Genomic DNA, 24,186 nt, shown 5'->3' with positions numbered 1-24,186 from the left:
CTGAGCTGGAACATTACTGGAACAGTGATTATATTTTCTTAAACTTCTAAAAAAAATTAATCGAATTTTTTGGCACTTTCCCAAATCAGGTTTCGCAGTAGGCATTTTCTTTAAAGACTGCAGGTTGTGTTTGAGTGTTGCACTGCAGGATCAGAGTGTGGGTTGTAATGCACTCATTCAAAACATTCATTCAAAAGCCAAATGGAGGTTTGAACTCAACAAAACTGTAGGGCAACCAGCACTGATGATATACTATATATCCACCCAATTTTTTTTTTTGAAGTAAATAAAAACAAAAAGAGCCTTTTTATTTTGTTTAATAAAGGTGACTTCCACCCCAAAGAGGTGAGACAAACAATCAGAAACGTAGTTTATAATTACACCTTGTGTCAATGGATTTATACAGTATTGTGCGAGTGCTGTTGTTAAGCTGTTATCTGAAGTTCCAGGCTCTCTAACTGTGCCTGTGAATGTAACATAACATTAATCACATACTAACAACCAGAAATTACTTTGAAACTCTTTGGTGTAAAACTTTAAATCCCGTACTTGTTAAAAGGTACGCTCCAATCAGCGAGAAGGGGGCTTAAATTATGGTAGATGAAGTGTTATTATGCTGCTGATTGACCCTTTATGATGCCCTCCATTCTTACATCACTAAAAGTTTGATTACCCAATTGCATACACATAAGATTTATTTGCATTTTATTTACAGCAAGCGTTGATGATGTGACTCTAGTGACCATGACATTGTCTCTCGGCAAATTTGCATAATAGCAAGTTAGGAGAACACCCCTGCAATAGTTTCAAGTCCCTATAATAGCAAGCATGTGAGATACTGAAGTGTCCTTGAGCATACACTGTAACTGCTCCAGGCATGCTGTTTTGTAGCTGGAGCCACAGTCTGACCTCTGTAAAAAAAAAAAAGAAAAAAAGAAAAGAATAAAAAGATAGTTTCCTATTCAAGAATCTGTAGCCTCTCATGCATAAAGAAAATTCAAACTGTGACAGCTTTCCTATTATAATACATGAATAAAATACAAAATATACAGTCTGCAGCCAAGCTCAATTCATGGAAGGGAATCTTTCTCAAATATGAAAAGGTTTCTGTGAGAATGTGGAAATCGCATCAGACTGTTGCAATGATTAATCTAAGCACTAATCAATGTCAGCTATAATTACATGTTGCAATGTGTGTTCGTGGTTTGATAAACTGTTTTCCTATCTCCCCCCACATCCATCACATTTTATTTTGTCTGTTGCTTGGGAGGACACAAAAAACTGGGCCGTTCCCTTCCAGAGGGAGAGGATGGTCTCCAGGGAGAATTTGCAACACACATGATTATCATCCAGCTGTTCAATTAACTATCAGCTTTCTCAGAAATGAATGAACAGGCTGCAAAAATGAAGAACACTGACGAAGTCAAGAGACAAATTGAAACAGTGGCCTCGTGCATCTGAAGGCGTGAAATATGAAAATGGACACATAAAATGCAAACTGTGGAGAAAAAAAAGGGATTTAGCTAATTTCCGACAAGAGCCTCACAAAATATGCATAATATCGATATCTTGCCTCTCTGACAAGTGATAAGGATAATGAGCTTTTCTTCTTCCTCTGCTGGATTCAAGGAAATCACATTCTCTATGTTACAGATGTAAGTCTCATTATCTGACCTGAGTTTCTTCACTTCAATTCCCACAGTCTTTGCTCACTAAGCGCATCAGGCTGATTAAAGAACTTTTCTAGGAGACTAAGCCTGTTTTATGTGTGGGTCGTGTGTTATCACACCACAAGCACAGCCCTGTGCTCTGGCGGCCAAATAGATAATATAGCCTACACATCCAAAAGCTGGCTTTAACTCAGACAGCAGCTCATCACCTTCTTCGATTCCTCAGGTTCCCTCTCCTTCAAATAGCATGTCACATAAGCACATGGTGTGTACTCATCAAAGCATTGCTGCAGTGAAATGTACAGCACTTTGCAAAGCTTTTACAAACATTGCTGCAATTTACTTAAATATTGTTATAAATTGTCATTAGAATTATTGTTCAGTAAAAGATGGTATTTCAAGCTTCACTAGCAACTAAAGCTGATAATTGAAATTAGGATAAAACATGAAAATTGTAATCAGCTGTATTTATTTATAGATATATTTTTTAAGAATATGCCCATTTAATTGTACATGTTGATCGTTAGACTGCTACATTAGCACTGACGCGTTTTAAATATATTCTCTCATATTTTCAAAAATAACTGCACTTTTCTATCTTGCAATTACGTTTGTTTTATTTGTTGTTCTCCAAGCTATCAGCATTTATTATTTTCTGCTGGTTCGTATAATGGGAATTTTAACTTTACTCATACCTGTTTTAGTCTCTTTGTGGTTTTAAAGGTCACGAAGCAGATTTTGTTTTCAAATGTAAGCCATCCTGTCTCCAGCAGTGAAATGATGTTTGAGATCTTGTTTGATCAAGTCAGTGTGATGGCTTCTTCCTTTTTCTATGGGGACAGTAAAAATATTGTCAGGTCGGCTTATCATCAAAAAGAACCTCAGACCAGAGTGTGGCAGGCTGGTAGGACCCCTGTAGCTATTTCAGCTTTCTGTTTGCTATGACAACCATATTCATCAAGCAATCAAACACTTCTTCTAGCTTAAATTGTTGTTATTGCTCTATTATGAGAGGAAAATGGTTCAGTTAAAAGGTTTCCACGGGATGGCATAGAAAAAAAAGAAGTTACAGCCTTGTTCAAGATCTCTTTCATCCTTTATAAATCTCCCACTTTACTGCAGCCAAAGCATCTATCACATTTCCTCCGCCCTGTTTGAAAGATGGCATCAAGCACTCTTCCAGCATGTTTTTGGTGTTCTGTGACTCACAAATGTTCTTAGATTTTTATCCAAACACTTCAAAAATATCCTAGATTTGCCTGTCACTTTATTTGGATCATCCTCTGTACACTCTGTTCTTCTTCTTATCTTATTGTTTTTTCCTTTATTGGTCAGTTTGACATAGGTCTTTTCTTTGCACAAGTGCTAGCATCATGGAGCAATGTCTTTATTGCTGACATGTACCATTTAATGAAGCTATTATTTAAGGGTGACTGTTGTCTGTTTCTCAAACGAGAATCTCTCCCACTTTACTTTTTATTATCGTTAGAGGTAAATGGTGTCTACTGTTCCCTTTAGACATCTGTATAAAATCTTTAGTAGTATTCTACATGGGCCTTACTTTTTCCAAATAAAAGACCCTGCCATTTTTGAGAAGATCTATAGTCGTACCCAGATTGTTGCTGCAGACACACAAGCAGCTAAAATTACTGCTTCATTAATCAGCACGGTTTTATTTTACTTACAGGACTTTGCTAGACGTTATGCAGTATTTTTCACTTACACAATTACTATTGCCTTGTATACACTATAAGCATTTATGTAATGTATATGCAGTGTATTACCTCATACATTGCTTTAAGCCCTGAATTGAAATGCACTGAAATTACATTTACAAATGTTTTCTTCTATTTCTCTCTTTTTTTCTCAAATCATTTTAGATCAATTCCAATATTTCTCATTTTACAAGAATGATAAAATAGTGTTATTTTTTAGATTTCATCCAAGCATTAGGACAAAATGTTCATCGTCCATCAGGGAACAGTTCTCTGTGTTTACAGAAAAATGGTCCCTTTATGCCAGTACCAGGCATTAAATGCACATTTCTGTTCAACAAGTTGGAAACACAGCATGATGCATTGCAAATTATTCAATCAATTATCACAGACAGGATGCCTGCGTTTATCATACAGGGTCTAAAACGTTGTTTTTACTGAGAAGTAGAGTCTGTTTTAAAAAGGAAGTGGCACCTTCTCTAACAGGAAAGAGGTTTTAGCCACTCACCTCTACATCAAGATAATCAGCAGACCTATTACCGCCTGTGTGGTTAGCAAGTCACCAGTGATGGGCAGCTCAGTGGGATAGGTTGCTGTCGGGCAAAGCAGAAGGAGGACTTACTAATGTAGAAATAAGGTAACGGGAGAATCTATTTATTGTCCTCATAAACGTGGCTGTTGTGAAACTATGGGTCATGCAACTTTCAACCTTATAGAAAGAGTCAAGAGAAAAAAGAATGCTTGTGGGGGGAAAAAACAACTGTAAATTGGGATGAGTGGAGTGAGCCTAGTACCCAGCGGAAAATTTTGCTGCTCACAATGGTATTTTCTTTGTCCCATCAGAAATAAATGATGTTCTTATTAGGAGATTACTGGATTCTTCCCTGTTTCTCTGAACACCCTCCTCGCCCCTTTAGGAGAAATAAGGAGCCATAGAATAAATCAATATAAGACAAATTATCCTGTCCACTTTGAGAAAAGCAAGAAAAACAGCGAAAAGCATGAGATAAAATACTAGGAGCTGAGACTTGAATTTCATCACTGAAACAAATTTCTGATTATGTGCAAGCTCATTTATAAGCCAAACAAAATTTCTTTTGGATCTTGCTGTTATCTCAAGAGCTGATTATTTCAGACAAATCGAGATCGATGCAGTGAGAAAAAATGAGCATTTTAAATAGAGCCTGCAAATTTTTTGCTGCTGATCCTCATACCGTTTATTTTTTTCCTTTGCATTATACTCTTTTCTCCATTTTGGGCTTTTAAAACAAGTATTCATATCAGTGCATATAAGACAACACATGTCTATGATAGTCTATTATCAGGCCATAATATCAGGCTGATGTGAAAACTGTCACATTTTACGCTCCTGATGTTTCAAGCCTGAGGGACACTCACTTCTCCTGTGTCAAACACATGCCTGAAGAGAGATGCAGTGTAGCATCAGTCAGTGAAAACATCACCATTCTACTTGTTCTGCTGCAGTCCTGTGTTGATCATAGAAATTGAGTTTCTTCCGGCAAATGGCAAAATAAAAAAACAACAACAACTATAGAATACGTTTTAAAGCCTTGTTGTGATACTACTTCGTCAGCTGGCCTTCAGTTCCTATTCTGTCCCAAAAGAGGCCCTTGAACTGAGCTACTTGACTATCACAGATACAGGATGTTATCGGGTCAAAATCCATCCGTTTCTACAGTATTTTCCCGTAGATTTTAGTTAAATCAGCAAAATCCAAATGCAGAGGAAAACAGGCTATAATCAATTTCCACATCCTGAAGTGTTATCAGCTACAGCAGATCCAATTTTTTTTATTTCAGTTATCTTTGTATTCTCAAATGTTGCTACATTGACTGAAAAAAAACCCCAAACAAACTGTTTTTTTACACAACAACTTTATAAGACAGGTTGTTACCAGGAGGTGAATGCTGATAACCCCCTGGCATGCTCAGAGGGTATTATTCAAACTCATGCAGGCACAAGGCAGCAGAGATAGGCTCCTGAACTGTTGAGGTTTCAAACAGGAATATGAGACCAACATGACAGGATGATGTTTTTGTGATTGGGGGAGGTGGATTTATTAATCTGGGGCTGTTGACTGGGGTTTATTTTCTGTTAGATGACTTATATTCCTGCAGCATGCTTGATCTCTTTGAATCAGATTGCACCTTATCAGGAGAAACAGACTGTGCAGAGTTATCTTAAGATACTGCAGCAGGCTCAGCTCTCCATCCACGTGTTGTTCGATAGGCTCATTAGCCACATCATTATTGCAGGCCCAGTGACATTACAGCTACTTTGAGGTAACTCCCTATTGCGGGGCTTGCTAAATATCTAATTGAAAACCAGATGTTTCTCTCACATAAGCATTAAACGGGATTGATCTTGAGCTGATTTCTTGCCCCCTCTGTGATAATATGAAAATAAACAAGATGCACTTTATGAGGTATAAACAGCCTTCTCCCCCCTTCTCTTAAATAATAATAATAATAATAATGGATACTTTATTGATCCCCATGGGGAAATTACTTGTTTTTTCTCTGCATTTGACCCATTCACTCAGTGAAGCAGTGGGCAGCCCACTAAGCAGGCGCCCGGGGAGCAGTGTGTAGGGACGGTACCTTGCTCAGGGGTACCTCAGGGTAGCCGTTAAGTGGATTCGAACCGCCGACCTTCCGATCATGGGGCGACCACTTTACCTACTGAGCTATCCCTGCCCCTAAAATGTGCTTTTCCTTATCTTTTATAAAATAAATAGATAAATGTGTTACCTTTGGTGGTTTTTATTACATTTTATAAATTATAATTATATAAGTTCCATGACTTTCTGATGGTTCAGCTGTAATAAAATATATTATTTAACTCCTGTTGCCTACAGCTAGAATTTATTCAGACAGACAGAGTAATTTTGTCCTGTGTGCACCTCCAGAATAGCACCAATGATGAGCCCTGTGTCACTGCCCACCCATTTGCTGATAGCCTACTGGTCACTCACAGACTCTCTCATTTTCTCAGAGCAGGCCTTTGAAGCACAAGACTGAAATTAAAGATCTCCAGATATAATACTTTCCTTGCAGCACTTTACTCTTTTTTCTCCATCTTACTTAGCACTTCAACTCCACACACTCTGCACAGTAGCATTTACAAGTATAAGTTGCAATATTTTTACATTTTTCAAAGAGTTAAATAGCACTTCATTCATTCACTTCATTGTATTACAATCATGTTTTAATACAGAAGTGAGTGGTTGTGTTTGGAGTACACACTGTGTATGTTGGCATAATGAATATCTGCTAAAATGTTTTATGCAGCACATGATAATTTTTACAAGTATGTTGTTGTTGTTTTTTAATTTAAAAGTTTTGGCTAGATGAGCACAAACTAACTTTTTGTTCTCCTTGTTATATGTTGACTTTCCAACCCCTAACACGAGATAATAATCCCACTGAAATGGCAAAATAAAATATATCTCTTGCATGCAGATCATTTCCTGAAAGCTAAACATAAGAGCTATTGATTGAATTTGGGTGCACATCTGATGGCTTTTGTAATTGTTAATATTGATGCCGGTGCAGAAAATTACATTGAAATCTGCAAGAACACAAGGAGTGAAATTAGTTTCTGTCTGCTGCCATGCTGTTAAAAGCATTAATGAGTATTTATGGAGTGCAGGTATTGTCTATCTTCCTTATTATGTGTATAAATTACAAGATGACAGCCTCTAAAAAGTCAGATCATGCCTTTACCTTACCTTCGCCCAACCTGATGATGTTATTATTGTAAAACGAGACAAACAAAAGAGAGAGATTAGACTGTGGCTTGATGCCATGCAGATATACGAGGACATGCATGCTACCTTAAGACTCTTCTTCTAACTTTTATTATAACCTTTAGACTTGGACATTTTTGAATTGGACTTGAGGTGGATAGTCTAGCTTTTAAATTGATACGCTATTTATCACTTATCATTAGAGTTTCATCTTAATTTTAACCTTTTAAGCTTTATTTGCTGTGCCTATGATTTTATTGTAGTGGATTTTGTGTATTCTGTGTTTTTGTATTCTGTAACACTGGATTTAAAAAGCACTACACGCACAAAACAACAGATTGTTATTAATATAAAATATCTGATTATTGAAATTCTATTCTCTCATTCCATTCATCCACTTCTCACCTCTTGGAATCATGTTTAAAGGCACTAGGCAAGTGGCATTTTTCCAAACAGCAGTCTTAATGTTTTGGACCAAAACTAACCAAAACTGAAATCTTTTCCAAAATGTAATCAAGCAGTTTTTAGTGTTTAAACATGACAAAGCAGCAAGTGAAAGTAGAACAAAGATGAAAAAAAAAAAAGCTCCCAAATGGACACAAACTGTGACTTCCTTGATTTACTCCACTGGCACCCCTCCAACCTCCTCGTGTGGATTTGTGGATTTCATCACACTTTAAAAAAGGACCATTATCTCTCAATGTCTAATATTACTGTAGCTAATGGATCGAAGCACTCAAGCCAAAAGACACTTTATGAGCAACTGACAGAATGGCATTATGAGATGCCCTGGAAAATGCATTGCTTAAAATCCCATATCTGTACGACAAACACCAAACACGTTGATACTGTTTGAAATGCAGAAACGACCATATAGAAAAATGAAAATAATAATCATTAAAATGCACATATAATTTTGTAGTTTTACATATAGAAACCTTGCTCGCAGCGAGTTCGTCTGTCGTAACATATGCACAAGGTGAACGCATGGTGATAACGCATTTGCGGTTTTAAAGCTATAATATGTTGATTTTACATTAAGGTATGCTTCTGTGTTGAAGATAGATCATTTATAATTCAAGTAAAGTTCTATCACTTTTGCTCAAGAGTATGCTGCAAAGACAGCTTGAGGCTACATTTCTACGGCGTGGTGTTAAAGTTCTGAAAAACAAAAAAAAGAGTAGAACATTCATTGTACACCATTCTTACCTCTGTGGTATCTGTTTCATGATCCCTACCTATATGGTGACGGGCTTAAAAGATCATTTTCATACACTTCTTATATTTTGAAGTGTCAGTTTATTTAGGCTGGTATTGTTTTACATTAGTGGAAAACCAAAAGTAGTCTTTTGTGTCATTTCTCCCTGATAAATTTATGCTAATCAGCTCCTGGTAAATAAATCATGAAATATAAATAGAAGTTAATAGGCACCAGCATAAAGCACATGTCTCTCTGCAAACACTTTTAATGATGCATTCCTTTGAAATAAAATGAAATCACCCGCCTCAGGCAATAGTCGGGAATATCCTGAGCTCGATGCAGTCAGCATTCAAAATGTCCTATCTAGGTTTGTGTACATTTACTCTGCTTTAATTTACATAGTCCAGTGAAAACAAAATTTCTTATAAATCCAGTTCTTTCTCTCTCATTGCCCAATTTTGTCTGTTTTTTTATAGGTTTATTAAGTCTATGCCCAAGTATGTGTGTGTGGATGCTTTCAGTGAAAAACGGTATCCTGTCAAAGATATAACAGCAAAGCAAACTAGCTGATATTTGTTATTTAAGAATTATGCTTTGGAGGTCCAATGCTCTGGAAACATTCACTCAACAAGGGGCCTAATTTAATGATCCCAGTATAGGTGGCACAGCAGATGATAGACAATATAATTACATAAACAAGAAATTTAGTTAACTTAACGCTGATTCATCAAGCATCTCGACTGGAGGATTGAGACTGTGATAGTTGCATGGTGACAGAGCAGCTGTGTCACCTTCAGGTGTCCTCCTCAGAGTCTCAGAGAAAGAGATTCTCTTTCCATTATCACTTTGTAAAATTGCTGATGTAGCCTGTACTTTGACAACACTGTGAAAGTTTTTCACATCACTTTTTGACTTTGATTCCTTTGCTCTCTAGATAATGGGTCTAGAAGAGTAGTTTGTGGGTGTAACCGGTTTTAAATTGTCTTTAAATATTTCTGTGGTATACTGCGTCTAATGGAGACCATTTTCTACACGGAATTTTAAAGCACAACAGGGGCTGTTTTTTCTTTCCCAACACAGCAAATCCTTGTTGTATAGAAGCAAGAAGGATGTCAATTATATTAGGTCTTTTTATCAGACAGGACAGGCCTGGAGCATTTTCTGCAAATTTGTAAAGCACATGTGCTAAACCGCGGCTTTAAATGCTGCCACAAAGGCTGGATTCAATTCGTTCTCCAGTCAGCAATCAATTCAGGGAAGTGGGTATTCTTCAAAATTCAAAAAATTGAAAAGCTTTTGGCATGAAAAGGTTGTCATACAAAACCAGGGGATATCAAAATGAATGCTCGACCATTAGCAAATGAGGCAGTTTCTATTTACAATTTGCAATGATTGGATTGAAAGCAAATCATCCCTGTCTGGTGCACATGGACATCATTGACAGTAACCTGCCTTCCACAGCTTTAGATGAAACAGTTATGCTAAACCTCGCCTATTTTTAGCACTGATGAGGGAAATAAATGTGGCTTATTGCCATCAGGAAGGTGCCGTGATTATGGAACCACAAGTGATTTAGGGACGCTTGATAGCACCCTTAGTATGATAATTTAGTTTTCATGTCGGGGGGGAAGTCAGGTCGCTTGTGTATAAGTGCAGAAAGAGCCACATTTTAACAAGGCAGACAGTCAAAGTGGAAACATCCTATCTAAGCTATAGGAGGAAGAAGTGGCTTGAAAATGAGTGTGCTGATAGATAGTTAAAGCCATGTAACTTAGCAAGTGCTGCCATGCATGTGATCCATCTCATTATCCTCAGAGCAGAGATTTTATCCTGCTGCCACTGCAAAAGCGCCTTCGTGCTGAGACGTAGCTGTTGGATCCACATTCCCAAAGACAATGCAATCCACAACACTTCTACATAGTTTCATCTAGTGCTCAGAGACAGAAAAGTCAGCCGTAAATGGATTAGTATAGCTTTTAGTATTAGAATATATAGACAATAAGAAATGTTAAGGGACAAATGTGGACCGGATTGTGGTTGTTTAAAGTTAGAATCATTTAATATATATATATAAATATTGTTTTAGAGTAAGTAATATGTAGGATATTAGTATTAAAAATCAAGTGTTTGCTTCGGAAACCCAATTGAAAGTATAATTTCCACTCTACTTTGTGTCTGTGACAGGATACATTGTTTTGCCATTTACCATTTGCCAGCTATTCACTCATCTTAGGTGAGAGAGAGTATATGAATTTGCCTTCTTTGTTCGAGATTGATTTCTTCTTTAAGCTGGAAACGCTGGCATTTTCCTAAATGTTCCCTGAAGGGAAGAATAATCCAAAGTCTATATTTTCTGTGGACACATTGGCAAATTCACGTGCACAATTACAGCAGCCTTTCTTGTCTAGTAAATGGAAGACATCGCGATTCATAAATAAAAGGCTGAATACCTGCTCGGCACACACAATATGAAATGCTGTAGGCTGGTTGTTTTCTTTGGATAGTCTTTTTTTGTTTGTATGTTTTTTGGTAAAGCTTGCCACATTTACAACCTCATGGAAGAATACTGAGTTTAGCTTGATAAAGAAAACTCACCATATTTTTCATAGGAATGAAAACTTTGGTTGGTATTAGGAGCTATAGTTTCTATTCCTCTGAAAAATCTTGTAATGCCCCTTTTTCTCTCTATTGGGATTTTATTTTGTCCCATTTCCTTTGACCTCCATAAAACATATTAGTAAATATCTCAGCTTTAACTTCATATTTCATATCGGAAAACTTGTTTGATATTCTCTGGGCTTCTCAGCTGAGAACTAAAGTCTTCAAGGCTTTTTTTCCCAGTGATTTGGATTACATGCTTGTCATACCAGAGAATGCTTTTTCTCCTCCCACTGGTTTATATTTGAAGAACTAGATGAAGCATTGTCAATAAAGACATTATAAGATTGACCCACCTTTTCTAAAACATATAAGCTGCCTCATATGTCCATTGCTAGCTTTTCTCCTCTTATGTTTTATTTCATGTTGTGTTGGTGTGTGACATTTTTAGAGCACATGAATATAAACTTTCTATTATGGTCATGTATGAATTATATTTTAAGTAAGTTCAACTAGTGAGTTGTTCTACGTGTATTTTCTTTCTATTTGTAGCACAGATTTCTGGAAGTTGCCTCTTTTTCCTTATACACATACATACAAATGATTTATAATCACTATGACCTGTCTATCAACATACCCACCTGGACATCTCTGCTTAGAGAATGTCGATTTGATGTCATTATTTCCTCAAGTATTTTATCATGCAATGCATCAATAATCTTCTTTTTTATATAATTGAACAGTATTAAATCTTGAAGGAAATCAGTTAACGGATGCCTAGCAGGTGCGTTTTTTATTTCCAGATGTTAGTATGCTGTATTCAGCCTGAATACCTGCCTGTGTGGCTGCATGCGGATCCTACTTGACAATATAATGTAAGTTTTCCACATGTTAAAGCAGCACTGTAGATTTGCCTTTGTTCAGACTGCTCTTAGGCAAAAATGTCTCCATCAGATGTTTTTTTCAGGCCAGGCAAACTAACAGCTTTGGATCAAAAGACTTGTCTGCTCTCCAGGGAAGCCGACTTGGGTCGGACCCAATGCAGATTTCATGCTATTACGGACTGCAGAAAACCTGGATTCTGTTTTGCTCATCAGCACATTGCCAATGCGCTGCCATATTTTTTCGTGCTCACAATTGCAAGTTTGTGACAGCCTACATTAGGTCACGAATACGGCACATGTCTTGCTGTATAAATCAGTGTTTGCATCACTTCCTGAGGTGCCGACAGTATTTGGGATTGAAGCATTAAATAAATGCAACACACCCTGTGCATAGTGTACTGATCTGTGGCACAATGTAAGTGAATGATTTCTTTTTCAATGGTTTTAAATTTGAAATTGGGGCAAATTGAATATCATTGGGTGGTTATGAGTTAAATGAATGTTTTTACCTCAAATTCTGATCCATAGCATTATGAATACGAATTTTGGGGTCTTTAAGTCATTTCTAAAAACTTTTAAATAAAGGTAAACACTGAAAAAGGATAACAAAGATACTGAGAAAAAACACATAAAAGAAACAAAACCTTAGGGACGCACCAATACTGAACACTGGTATTGACTGCTCTGACATATTGGCAACTACGATTGAACTGACTAACATCTATGGTTGAAAACTACCACTATCAGCATCTTCTAGTGGCCACACTGGCTGTTGGTATCAGCCCAAAATTCACAGAATGCACACTCCTATAAAGGACCAACTACCTACATTGTTTACATGCAAGTTTTAAGAACTATTGTCCATTTATATACTCTTGTGAAATTTAAATCTGAAAATTTTATCGGAAAGTCCAGCTGAATTAATCACTGCCTCTCAATATATGTCCAATTTTAAAATTCTGTGATAATGTCAATTATTTTGTCTCTGTAGTCAAACAAATCACCATTTATTTGGTGGAGAAACTTTTTCCTTGTTACCTTTGTTGGACCTACTCAGTACTTTAGCCATCGCTACTTTTTCTGATTCAGCTCCATACATAAATTATTATGCAGGGCAGTTCCTAAGTCTCGACAGCAGCTCAAACCTCGCCTTGAGCTCTGACACAAGCAGTAGTTCAGAATAAGCGTATCAAATTTCATCAGCTTGCCTGTAAATCAATCACCTCGGCCGCTCGATGAAGGGGGCATCGGAGTTAATGCACCAAAGGCAAGGGGCAAATCCGGAGGTTTTTTTGTTGCTTTTTTTAAACTGTTATCTCTTGTAGGAAGTTCCAAGTGTGGAAGCTTTCTGACAGCTGAGTTTCGACTCAAACAGCTACAAACACTCAAGCTGGCAAGTTTAGCCACCTGCAGTAATGAAATGCCTTGCTCAAGGGCAAAGTTAAGGTAGTTGGCCTTGAAGGGAAGGATTTTATGTTCCCTTCCAGATCCAGATTTTCCAGGTCTATCAGATTTAGACTAATTCCTACAGTATACCTCCAGGCTTCTCCTGCTGCTCTGACCTTTCAAGGTATATTAAGTTAAATGATTATCTTCCCAATGGTAAAATGTAATGTTAAATTGACATTGTTAATTCATATTGCATGTTTTATTCATAACCCTGGAAAATACTCCTGCTATCTCGTGTGATACCCATGAATTTCCACCTTCAGTATGTGCCTCATCAATAGTCAGCGAAACATTTTAGCTGCAAACTACACAGTACATTCTGATGGCATGATTACATTTTGTAAAAACCATTACCACAGGAAATGTGTGCAGAATTTTTAGCAGCGAGTCTTTTGTTTTTCTTTCTATTTGACGAAACAGAATGTCAACTTTTTAGTTTATCTGCATGCTCCCTGTGGAAATGCCTTGTCTTACTCTTATTACATTTAACAGAACTGCAGGCATGTATATAAACTGCACACTGTACACCTAGAGAGAATAGTTTTTGCTGTTTGTAGTTTTCCATTTTATACAGAATGAATAATGTCGCCACCACTCTGACCCTAATAAGCAGTTGGCTCGGTATTCTTTTGTCGTGCCAGACAATTTCTCTTGCTGTTCTGCAGATTATTCTGTGGAGCTGATCTTAGATCACGATCAAAGACAGGATTTGGACCACATGCAAACCAGCACCCTTCAAACAACACAGTCGAATCTGCAATTCTAACCATGTTACTCCTGATCTGTTGTAATTATCTAAAGACCTTCTGTCCACAAGAGGGAAGTGTTATCACATTCATCCCCAAAATCATTTACAGCCAGTACCTTCCTGTTTGGTTGCTCTTGAGAGTAGGATGAGAAAGTATGGAAGACGGAAGGGAAAAGGTTTACTGAGTGTGGTTAGTCAGCTCTCACAGTTGCTTCATGATATAAACTAGCTCTCTACCGCCACCCCACCAGACACACAGAGTCATGGTGAGTCATTTTTTGCAGTAAAATCAGATTCCTCCACTGTCACTTCCTCTGTTTTTAATTTAGGAGCCATTACCTCACTAGCAGTGTATGCATGGATAACTTTGGATCATAATTCAGCTTTCACTGCCCCAGCTTATTTTTTTTAAAATTGTGGTTTACTTGAGGTCTGGGGTTTCTGTAGGCGTCACTGAGGAGATTCATGGGTATTCCCCACTTGTAAAAATAATATACGTTCTCAATTATCTAATTAATTTGAAGTTGAAAGTGTAATAATTGACGGGTAAGTCTTATTGGGCTTTGCCTTATGAGATGAGCCTCAAAATATGTGCTTCACCTTTGGCCACTGGAAATAAATCAAATTTGATTTTGATACTGGATTGTTTCCGTCTGCTAGACCACGCAAAACAGACAATAACAAAGACAGAAATAGGATTCATTTGGCTGTTAATTTCACTGACTGAATTCTCTGGCTCCCTCGATACTATGAGCTAAGAAATAGTTTTAATATGTAGGCCATGTATTCACTGAAATATTTTATTTTGATTCTCATTTCTCTTTTCCTGTCAGACGCCTCGCCAAGTGTCAATAGTTTCAGTGGCTCCGTTGGCCCTAAGGGGATTCCAATATGTGAGTAGTGCGTGCACTGGATTATTCCACTTTTGTATACTTATACGGGTTGTGCCATTGTCTTCCCACATCCCCACTCAGTCTTTTCGACAGATCTATCCTCCAGCAGTTGTATTTTTTACTCCTCTGCGAACATTTTTAACGCCTGCTCCAATCGTGCCATATATGAGACCACATGGCATGCAAAAAAAGTTGAGAGCACCCCGAGTAGGAGCTACTTGCCTGCTGCAGTATGCCAGGCGATGCTTTTTGCAGGACAATCCAAGCTCCTCCCTTGCACAACGTCATCCGATCCCGATCTCTCTCCCAAAGCGTCAGCGATAGTCAGCAACATACTGTGGTGGCAGATCAGCGGGGCGGTACGCGCAGCAGGATAAAGCCACACTGTATTTCATCCAAAAAAGAACCAGAAAAGGGGGCGCATCTCACCATTTCTGGAGTTGCAACAACTTCGCCGGCCTGGTGTGCTGATTTCTGAAAGCTGGCCGTGGCTGCACACCGGGAGAACCGGGACATACGGAACTAAAACAGGGACCATTCCCACTAATCTGCAAGGTGTTGTGCTAGTTTTGCAAAGGAAGTGGAAAGAGAAACAACATTGCCTCGGAGGAACTCTTAAGTGTTGGAAACTTCCCAGTAGAGCATCGATCGAGGACCTCCCGCCCACTTTACCTCAGTTCCACAATACTGGAGGGGGGGGGGAGAGAGAGAGTTCAGCAGGCGCTGCGGTGGATGGAGCAACAAAGGCTATATGGTTAAACTGGAAGAGCTTCTTTGATAAGAACCCAGCGCTCCTTTCTGTTCTTGCCTGCTATTTTGTAAAGCACTTCTACGCCTAAACAAATTCTACAGCTGCTTGGATCTTGCTTTGGGGACCAAGCCAGGTTCTCCTTAGTGCAAACTCTCTCTGGCAGACAGGGAATCGCCGCAGACGAGAAATTGATGCTTTGGCACGGAGAAGCGCAACACCAATCCTCTAGTTTTGCGAAAGTCTCCTACTGCTGTGTAAGGGAGGTAGACTAGTTTGGACCGAAGTGGGATTTCCAGAAGTTGCATGCGGGGTCTGTGTTGTGTCGAGTGAGCACTATCCATCTACTCTCAGGTTATCAGACCAGATCCGGATAGTTGAGGTGCCATGGCGGTGTATGTGGGGATATGGGCGCTCCTGTTGGCGCTGAACATTCAAGGTAAGCCGTAGAAATAGACTTCAGCAGTGAATCGTCTGCCTTATTTTATCATTAGCTCCCTGCTTTCTGTGTGTGTGTGTGCGCGTGAGAGAGATGCATGATGTTCCCGTAATGACAGACTTGATTAGACAAATGCACGAATGTGTGGATTGATAAGACTGCATGGCTTATGTTTTGCAACAAAATGTGCGACAGGAGTGAGGGAAAAAAATGGAAAGTGGTGTCTGCCTTTGAATCCAAAACGGCTGCAGAATACTTATTTAGTTGCCAAAAAATGAACTTACCCCGGCAGCAGGCAGATGGCGATAAATGCGAGCCATGTAGGCCAGCAGCCCTTTAAGTTTTTCCAATATTTCATCGTAATGGCAGAGTGCAGAGACACAGAGTGCACTGGAATGATAATTGAAACATATTATCCTCTGCGCCTGCCTGTTAGTTGATTTATTAAAATAGTAAATAATTACTACTTACAATAATTAAATATAATTAGGATAGATTTTAATTCCCACATTTTAATCTCCGAATGACACATTGGGGGCTTTGTTTTGTAGTTTCCTTGTCGAATAATCATATTTTCAGAAGAATGACTCATGGTGACGTTTAACTCTCTGTCACACTGAAACCAATTCTTCTGGGAGTTTGTGTTTTGGAGTGGGTGGTGGTGCTGAGCGAATTAATATGTGAATAATTGAAGCAATACTCTGACATTGATCACCCTGGCATTAAAGCTTCCCCAAAGTGGGGCTGATCATTAAGCAAATACCTAAGAACTGTATTTGACTCATTTTTAAGGTGTGTCATTATTAACAATCTTTTAGTTGGAACGCATATTTGTGCATGTGTGTTCATGTTTTTGGTTAGTTATGCAGAGAGGGCTTTAAGGCCTAGCTGAAGATTTACCAAACTGTTTACATCCTAGACTGATAAACTCTGTAAGGGGCCCCCAATTTAAGTAAACAATGGAAGAAAGTCAAGTGTGGTCTAAAAAAGGTCACACCAGAGTTTCGATGGGCACTAATACCCTCATTCTTCAGGTTGTACGTGTTTACTCGATGTAATATGTTGGAGCTCTTACTATGGTGATCCCCTTTGAGCCTAATAGCTCTTAATAAGTCTTTACTAGAGAAATATTCTGGCACATCCTGTTTTCTTCAACTCCTTTGAGCTTGAGAACAACCAAGATGTTGACCTTGTTCGCAGTGAGGCTCCGTGTGGCTCCATGCATTTAAGACTGATTGAATACTTTGATCAAAAGCCCTGTCTGATTTATATTGAGATGATCCCTTTGCTTGTGGAGAAGATCAGGATTAACTGGTTCCCTTGGGATTCACGGTAGAAATCTTTTGAAGCTGTTCAATGGAGGGAGTGGAAAAATGTCTCAAAAAGTGCACCTGAAGCGTCCTGGAAATGTCTTATTTGAGCAAAGCAAGAAACGTTTTCTAAGCGTAATCAGAAATGTATGAAAATGCTTTGCTCCTATCTCTTTTTTTATTGCTGTAATTGATTTAAAACCAAAGTGAATACATTATTAATGTGTTTCGACATCTTCATGAAGAGAACAGCTTTGAAAGTTCGTGTTTCAGCATCTGTTTGGACCCATTTCTTTTGACAAAAACAAAGATTTGCTCCTTCACCCTGAGGTTAAAGGGCGTCGCCATAAATGCCCACCAGCTTTGATGGTCTAATTGATATACAACATGTTCCAGACTCTTTCCTCATTACTAAAGCACAAACAAGTGGGAAAGGCCCTAACAAATGCAAGTCACAGCAACCCATGTTGCAGCTATCCACGAGGGAAAACCATTTGTGCTTGGTAATAACCATTCGTGGAAAACCCAGCAGTGCCAAATTCATAAACACAGAAATATTCTGAGACGCTCGCCAAATAGATTATCAAATAAAAGGAAGATTGAGAATAATGGATCTGCGCATAATAACAGCAGCTCTGTTCCTGTGTTCGTATATTAGCACTCAGTCTCTCCTGTATTCCAGACTGATATTTAATTGAGTGTGAATGCAGTTAGCAACCAGGTGGTTGTTTATGGCTTGGCTCCATTCTTTTGGCCCCGGTGCAGTAGGAACCCATATAGATATCACTCTGAGTGGTGGGATAAGGGGATTTCGGAGCTCTAATTCCTCATCTTAGTTGGATTTAACGTTTGGGAAATGAACTATGAATGGTGGACGAGTGTCAAGTTTGAATGTGCTATTATTCAGGATTGGAAATTATGTGGCTGTGAATTATAATCTTTGTAATAACTTGGCAGCATGAAAGCTAAAATCATTCTGCTGCAGACCCCTGTTGTTCAGCTCTCTTCTCCGTGTTTGTCTACAGTGTTCAGTCATAAGCTACTCTTGTGATGGCACTACACAGCTGCACCGTCTTGCGTCCGTGACCTTTAACTGTGCTTAGTTGTTGATTAGATTCTCACATAATGTCCCATGAGACATGTGAATAAGTCTCAATGTTGCCCTTTTTTTTTTTCTTGATATATGGCTTTCTTGTTTCATCCATCACAGATTAGTCGAGCAGCTAACTACCTGGTTTCTATGTGCAAGCTCATCATCAAAGCCTAACACACAAGACTTCATTTTGACTTGTGACGAACGGCAATGTGCTGTGCTGCTGCAGCAGCTTGTATTTGACTCATTTGAAGTACACTGAAAATCTACTTTTGTTTGGAAATGTCATGCACTTCAGTTGGATTGATTGATTGATTGGGGAGTCAGGGGGTCGAGGGAACATTTCAGACAAATTCATAAACGGATTTGAAGTCTTTGCTTGATGTTGAGTGTTGAAACAGCCATGTGGATAATTCCTTTTTTATGACATGGGAGGTAGGTATACAGGCTAGCCTTTGGAACATTGTAATTAGCATTTTAGCTTTTAACTAAGTTAAAATGCTCTTTTGAAGAAAACTGTAATTGCCGCTCCATGACATTTTGCATTTCATTTGGGTGACAGTTGTGATATAATGAAATGGAGAGTGTCACTGTGGGATTGTTGGGCCTTGATGGTTTCGGTGTGGATGCAAATTGCTTTGATCCTCGCTCCTTTGGGGAGTCTCCCGTTGGTCCCCGCTGAGGTGATGGATGGGTGAGAGCACTCTGAGTCCTGGGAGAGTAGCTTGAGGGGAGCTGACAGGAGATTAAGCTTTGCTTTTGCCAGAAGAACTAATGGAGGCACTTGGCCACTCAAACTTCATCTCACTGTGTTTAGCTCATTGGGGTTGTGCTGTCATCTCCTTAGCAAATCCTTCTCAAATCACTGCATGAAATGTCCCTGTAAAGGGTAGATTCTTTTTGTGTGTCTGCTGTCATTATGGAAATTGAATGGCCCTTCATTAATTTCAGGAGGTACTCTCAAACAAGTGATATTTCTTTGTTTTTTCAAAGTATTGCTCTATACACCTCTGCCGAGGACAAGAGGCACATTTTCTCTTTTCTTTGTTAGTTCATGATGCACATTTCCAGCCCCTGTGGTCTTCACATAGAGTCTGCGTGTCACAAAACTGATGAATAAAACATGATGATAAGCACTGAACCTAAATAATGGAAAGGTTATGGCAAAATAGAGTGTTCCTTGCATGCGGATGACTGCACAAATACTATTAAAGACTGAATGAATGTTAAATTAAGTTCATCTTTCCAATTGTTTGGAGTTAATAGTGTACATATAGGATTGTAGTTATGTTTCAGGGCCCCAAGTTAGGACGTTACAGTCTTTTGCATGTTTCTCTGATAAAGAAATAGTTTGGAGCTGCGCTCCAGTCACTGAATGAAGCTATTTTAGGAGACGTTTATTCAAATATCACAAGTAGCGTTTGTCCCAGACAACAGCAGTTTAAAGTTACCAGATAGCCTGTTTTGTAAGAACATGCAGTTCAGTATCATATATAATGTTTTATTTGGTCTTTATTTTGGTGTATAGTGTCTGTCAGGTGTCCTCTCTGCATCCTTTGCTGTCTTAACACCAGACAGTCACCATATAGAAACAGGATGGAAAACACATTTATCAGCAAGCTGCAGCTGCAATTTTATGCTTTAAATCATTGAAATGCTTCTCTGTTTCAAGTCGGATCGCAGTATCAGCAAAGTGAAGGAAAGGGAAATCAATAAAAAGGATCAAATCTAGCCCTCAGCTTTTCTGATTTGGCATTAATCTGTTCAGTCGTTTTCTTTCTGTTTAGCCGAACCTTGTCAAGGGATTAAATGGTTAAACTCCAGTTCTGATCTTGAGAATGAGAATTGACTAACTATACTTGTTCCATGTTTTCTTTACTCTTTGTCAGATTGCTGTTGCAGCATCTTAGGATAGGCTTATTATGGTTGCTGACTAGATGTAAATCTTCACAGACGAAAAAGTAAATAATCTCACATGCTGGAAGGATTCTGACAGTCTGTGCTGTTTTCATGAGACACCGTCTTGGCTTGCCAATAGCTTGTAGAGTTTCTCTGAACCGTTTTTTCCCTTTAGTGCTCTGTTACTATAGTTACTACCTGTAATCTGTCTTTTTTTTTTTTTTTTTAAAGAAAATTGTATTTATTTCTCTACAGGATCTGCATCCATTTCTGTTTTTCAAAGTTGTTGTGAAGGGAGTGCAGCCTTTTAACGGGTCTTTTTTGTTTTTTTTTCTTTTTCCTTTCTTGTATTTTCTGCTTCATTGGTTTTAAAGAAGATGCCATATGGAAGTACCATTCATTGCTCATTGCAACTGGGTTTACAACTAGAGCATTTAGTCATGGGCTGATCAGGGATTGAGAGTGTGGATAATTCCTGATCTTTTTACTAAGGCCGTATACTTGTAAATAAAGCAGATCTGATCAGCACAGCTCCCAGCCCCCCCAGTGTGACTGCCTGAAAAAGTCAATTTACAACAGGCAGCTGGGCTGGTGGTGTGCCTCCATTAGGGTGCAGAGTACTACTGGAAACCAGTCAGTGAACAACCTGCTGAGTTTGAAGAAAAAAGCGGAAAACTGATGCTTAGAGGTTCCCAAATTTACACATGATTAGAATGCTACAGGTGGACGCACAGACAGTGTCACAGTGCACACAGTCTGTTCTGTTACCCACTTGACTTGATCAGCTTTTAGGTTTTGTTTCATTGGCTGTGAGCTCATATTGTCCAGCTCTGTAAGCCAGACACTTTTGTATTTTACTCACAAGCCTGCTTTGTGAATTACACCAGCTGGACTCGTTTTAAAAGTTGATGGAGTAGTTGATACTGTTGCCATGTCTTCTGCTGTTCCACTCAGTTGAATTTTGTGCTGACTTGTGCGCTCTGTTGACAAGAGCTGGCCTGCAGCTCTGCCTCTTACTGTCTTGGGTCAAACCGACATATCAGTTGGCTGACACATTAGACAAGTGGAGGCTATAAATTAAATATTAGCTACAAGTTCTTCCCTGGAAACGGTGGCGTTCTGATGATGTTGTTTTTTGTTTTTTTTTTGCCTCGACTTAATAATGTCACTAATAAATACTAAAATTGTATTTCTCTATTTATCTTAAGTGTAATGTGGGGTTTTTTGTACATTTTTCACTTGCCACAGTGACAGTTTCCTACCTTAACTTGTAAGGTTAAAGTCACCATCAGCGATGAACAGTAAGCCTGACCCTATTCTATCAAAATATGGATTTCTTTTTTATTTGTTCTCACAGAAAAATTAATAACAAAACTAAATTCTATATTTGGGGTTGTGGTTTGGGGCTGGGGTTGGAGTTGACATCACAGCGCTAAATATAGTGGCGGAAAAAAAACAACCTTTTTTTGTGTCGTTAGAGATGTCTTGTGTTTTTGAAACACTTGCGGCTGAATAGATGGGTTTTCCATCCCGCTGAAAGCAAATTGGGATGAAAATCTTGACCTCAGACAGGTCAACTTTTAACACAGTGAATGTCTGCACAAGCTGCCTCCAACGTCTGACTAAAAACTGCCTTGAAAAACCATATCTGTCAATCCCATTACAAGCCTTCCAGCTCACCCACTGCACATGCCATCCGCTGATAAATACCTCCAGGGGTCAGGCTGAAATGGAATATTGGCTTGCAGAGCACATTCAAATGAAAATATAGAGGATTTCTAATATTTAGCAGTGTTTCTAGTCTTTATAGGTTCGTAAAATAGTGAGGAATTTCCGTCATTGTGACACACAGCAGAAGCTTTCGCGAGGCTCAGAGTTGATCTCCTGCCAGAACTTTACATTTTTCTCTTTTTACTCTCTGCAAACTTGGGTGTACCGCCCTCTATCTTTATTCTCCCCTTTTCTCTCTCTCCTGTTTCCTCGCTTTGCCTTTGAGAACGGTGCGTGCTGAGAGTCGGCTTGGTTAGCACTTGATACAAAAGGGGGTTTGTTTCATGAAATGTTTCCCTTTTTAATGAGTGATGGTGTTCGCTCATTTAATATTCCGCACTGATATCTCTCTGGGAGCTGACTGTGCTTCAAAGCAACAGCGTGGTTGTAAATGGGGTGGGGCGGGGGGGACCAGCAACCGTGGTGGTGGTGCTATAAGAAAGGGGGGCTGCATAGAAAATACAAACACAGGTTTATTTATTCTCGCTGACATATAGTTAAGCTCCCAATGTGCTGCAGCTTGGCGTAAAGCTCCTTAGTGCCCTAGTCCTGTGCTGACAGACTGTCAGAATATGACTGATAACAGGTCACCTCATATTTCTCTCAGTGTCTTTCATTTATTTTTGCGCTGTTCCCTGTTATGATCAATTTTATAGGTTATTGCTCAATTCAGAAGGATTTATATAGGTTATATGTGTGCGTGTCTCTTATTTCTCCTATGGCCTCACAGGTGACGTGTGATTTCCCAATACTTCTCATTATTAATAAGACTGAGGTCCACTTTGTGGTAGAAATTCTTCATATTTCTGCACGTAGTTCAATTTTGTTTTGAGAGCAGTGAAGATAAACATGTAGATGGCCTGCAGTTTGGCATTGATCCTTCCAGTTTGTTAGCAGGGTCTATGCCAAAGCAACTAATGCAGTCTGCTATTGATTCCTCAGTTTCAAGCCTGGCTGAATTTCACTCCAGTGTTGCATTGTTTTCAGAAAGTCAGGTGTGCCAAATGGCCTCCGCCGCTTCCTTCCTGTATGTCCTCTCTCTTTTTAAGCTGGCAATGCAGGCTACTGTGGTATCAGTAGATTTGGTGTTTGAATGTGTGTGAAAAGCGGGCGGGTGGGTAGGTGAGTAATCTAACCACTCGCCCCACCCCAGAGCGAGCAAAGGGGTTCTGTTTATCCCTTTATCTCGAGCTGTAACGGCCTGAGTCTTTATCAGCAGTGCACCTATTTAAACTCTCGAGTTGTATGCGTTAAAAGCAAAGCTGTGAGCTGTGTTGTGCTTGAACTACGTTTACTCCTGTAACTGAAATTCATTATATTAAAAGTACAGTACGTCATATGCCAGTAAGAGGGAACCGTCTATTATTTTGTTATTTTCCTGACATTTATTAGGAGCAGCTTTTGTGAGCATTGACCAAAGGGACTCGTACTCATAAATATAAAATGTGCACATGCCCTCCTTAGGGTTTGCATCAAAGAAAATGCATACAGGGTTGCTGCAGTGTCCCTTGAGCATTGTATTTTGAACTGGAACTAGATGCAGGTCTCCCAGGTGACAACATGCTGCTGTACCTAACTGCTCATTATCCCCCTTTGTATCATGGCTTAGGCTGATATTTAATTCACCTTTTCTTGGAATAGATAGAAACTGCTTTAAACCACAGTTAAGCTATATGTGGTGGTGGTGGGAGTTATGTTCATCATGTTCATTTCCAGTCTCATGTTTCTGTTCTCAGACTCTACTACACTAGCTTTACATGATTTACAATTTGAAATGATCTCTATTTACCTTACACTGCGGCTGACTGCTGACTACAGCCCCTCAGTTCATCCTCTATCTGGAACAATCCATTTTAGTCTCCTCCCTCTAAGCCAACTTTGTTGTGATTAGCTGCCCTTCGTAAACAGAACCTTTGAACGGCAGATGGGTAAGCCTTCTGTGTACCCTGGACAGTGCTCCAGCCCATCCAGGGCTAACACACCTATGGCCAGTTTAGATT

At 39.0% G+C, this 24,186-nt stretch overlaps 1 protein-coding gene across 8 annotated transcripts in view; it reads left to right on the top strand.

The window, feature by feature from the left end:
• The first annotated feature begins 14,876 nt into the window (after positions 1 to 14,876).
• nectin1b (nectin cell adhesion molecule 1b) overlaps positions 14,877 to 24,186 on the top strand; it is a 156,154-nt gene continuing 146,844 nt past the window's right edge. For 2 of the 8 annotated variants that reach the window (XM_026192907.1, XM_026192902.1), the window contains exon 1: positions 14,877 to 16,114. In XM_026192907.1, the coding sequence (XP_026048692.1) occupies positions 16,063 to 16,114 (52 nt within the window). In that variant the 5' untranslated portion in view covers positions 14,877 to 16,062. The remainder of the gene's footprint in view (positions 16,115 to 24,186) is intronic. The other 6 variants (XM_026192905.1, XM_026192904.1, XM_026192901.1 and 3 more) reach the window with 6 other exon arrangements.

This window comes from Astatotilapia calliptera, chromosome 14 (genome assembly GCF_900246225.1).
Source record: "Astatotilapia calliptera chromosome 14, fAstCal1.2, whole genome shotgun sequence".
Classification (NCBI taxonomy): Eukaryota; Metazoa; Chordata; class Actinopteri; order Cichliformes; family Cichlidae; genus Astatotilapia; species Astatotilapia calliptera.
The sequence above is the reverse complement of the archived record's forward strand: the minus strand, read 5'-3'. Positions and strand labels throughout refer to the sequence as shown.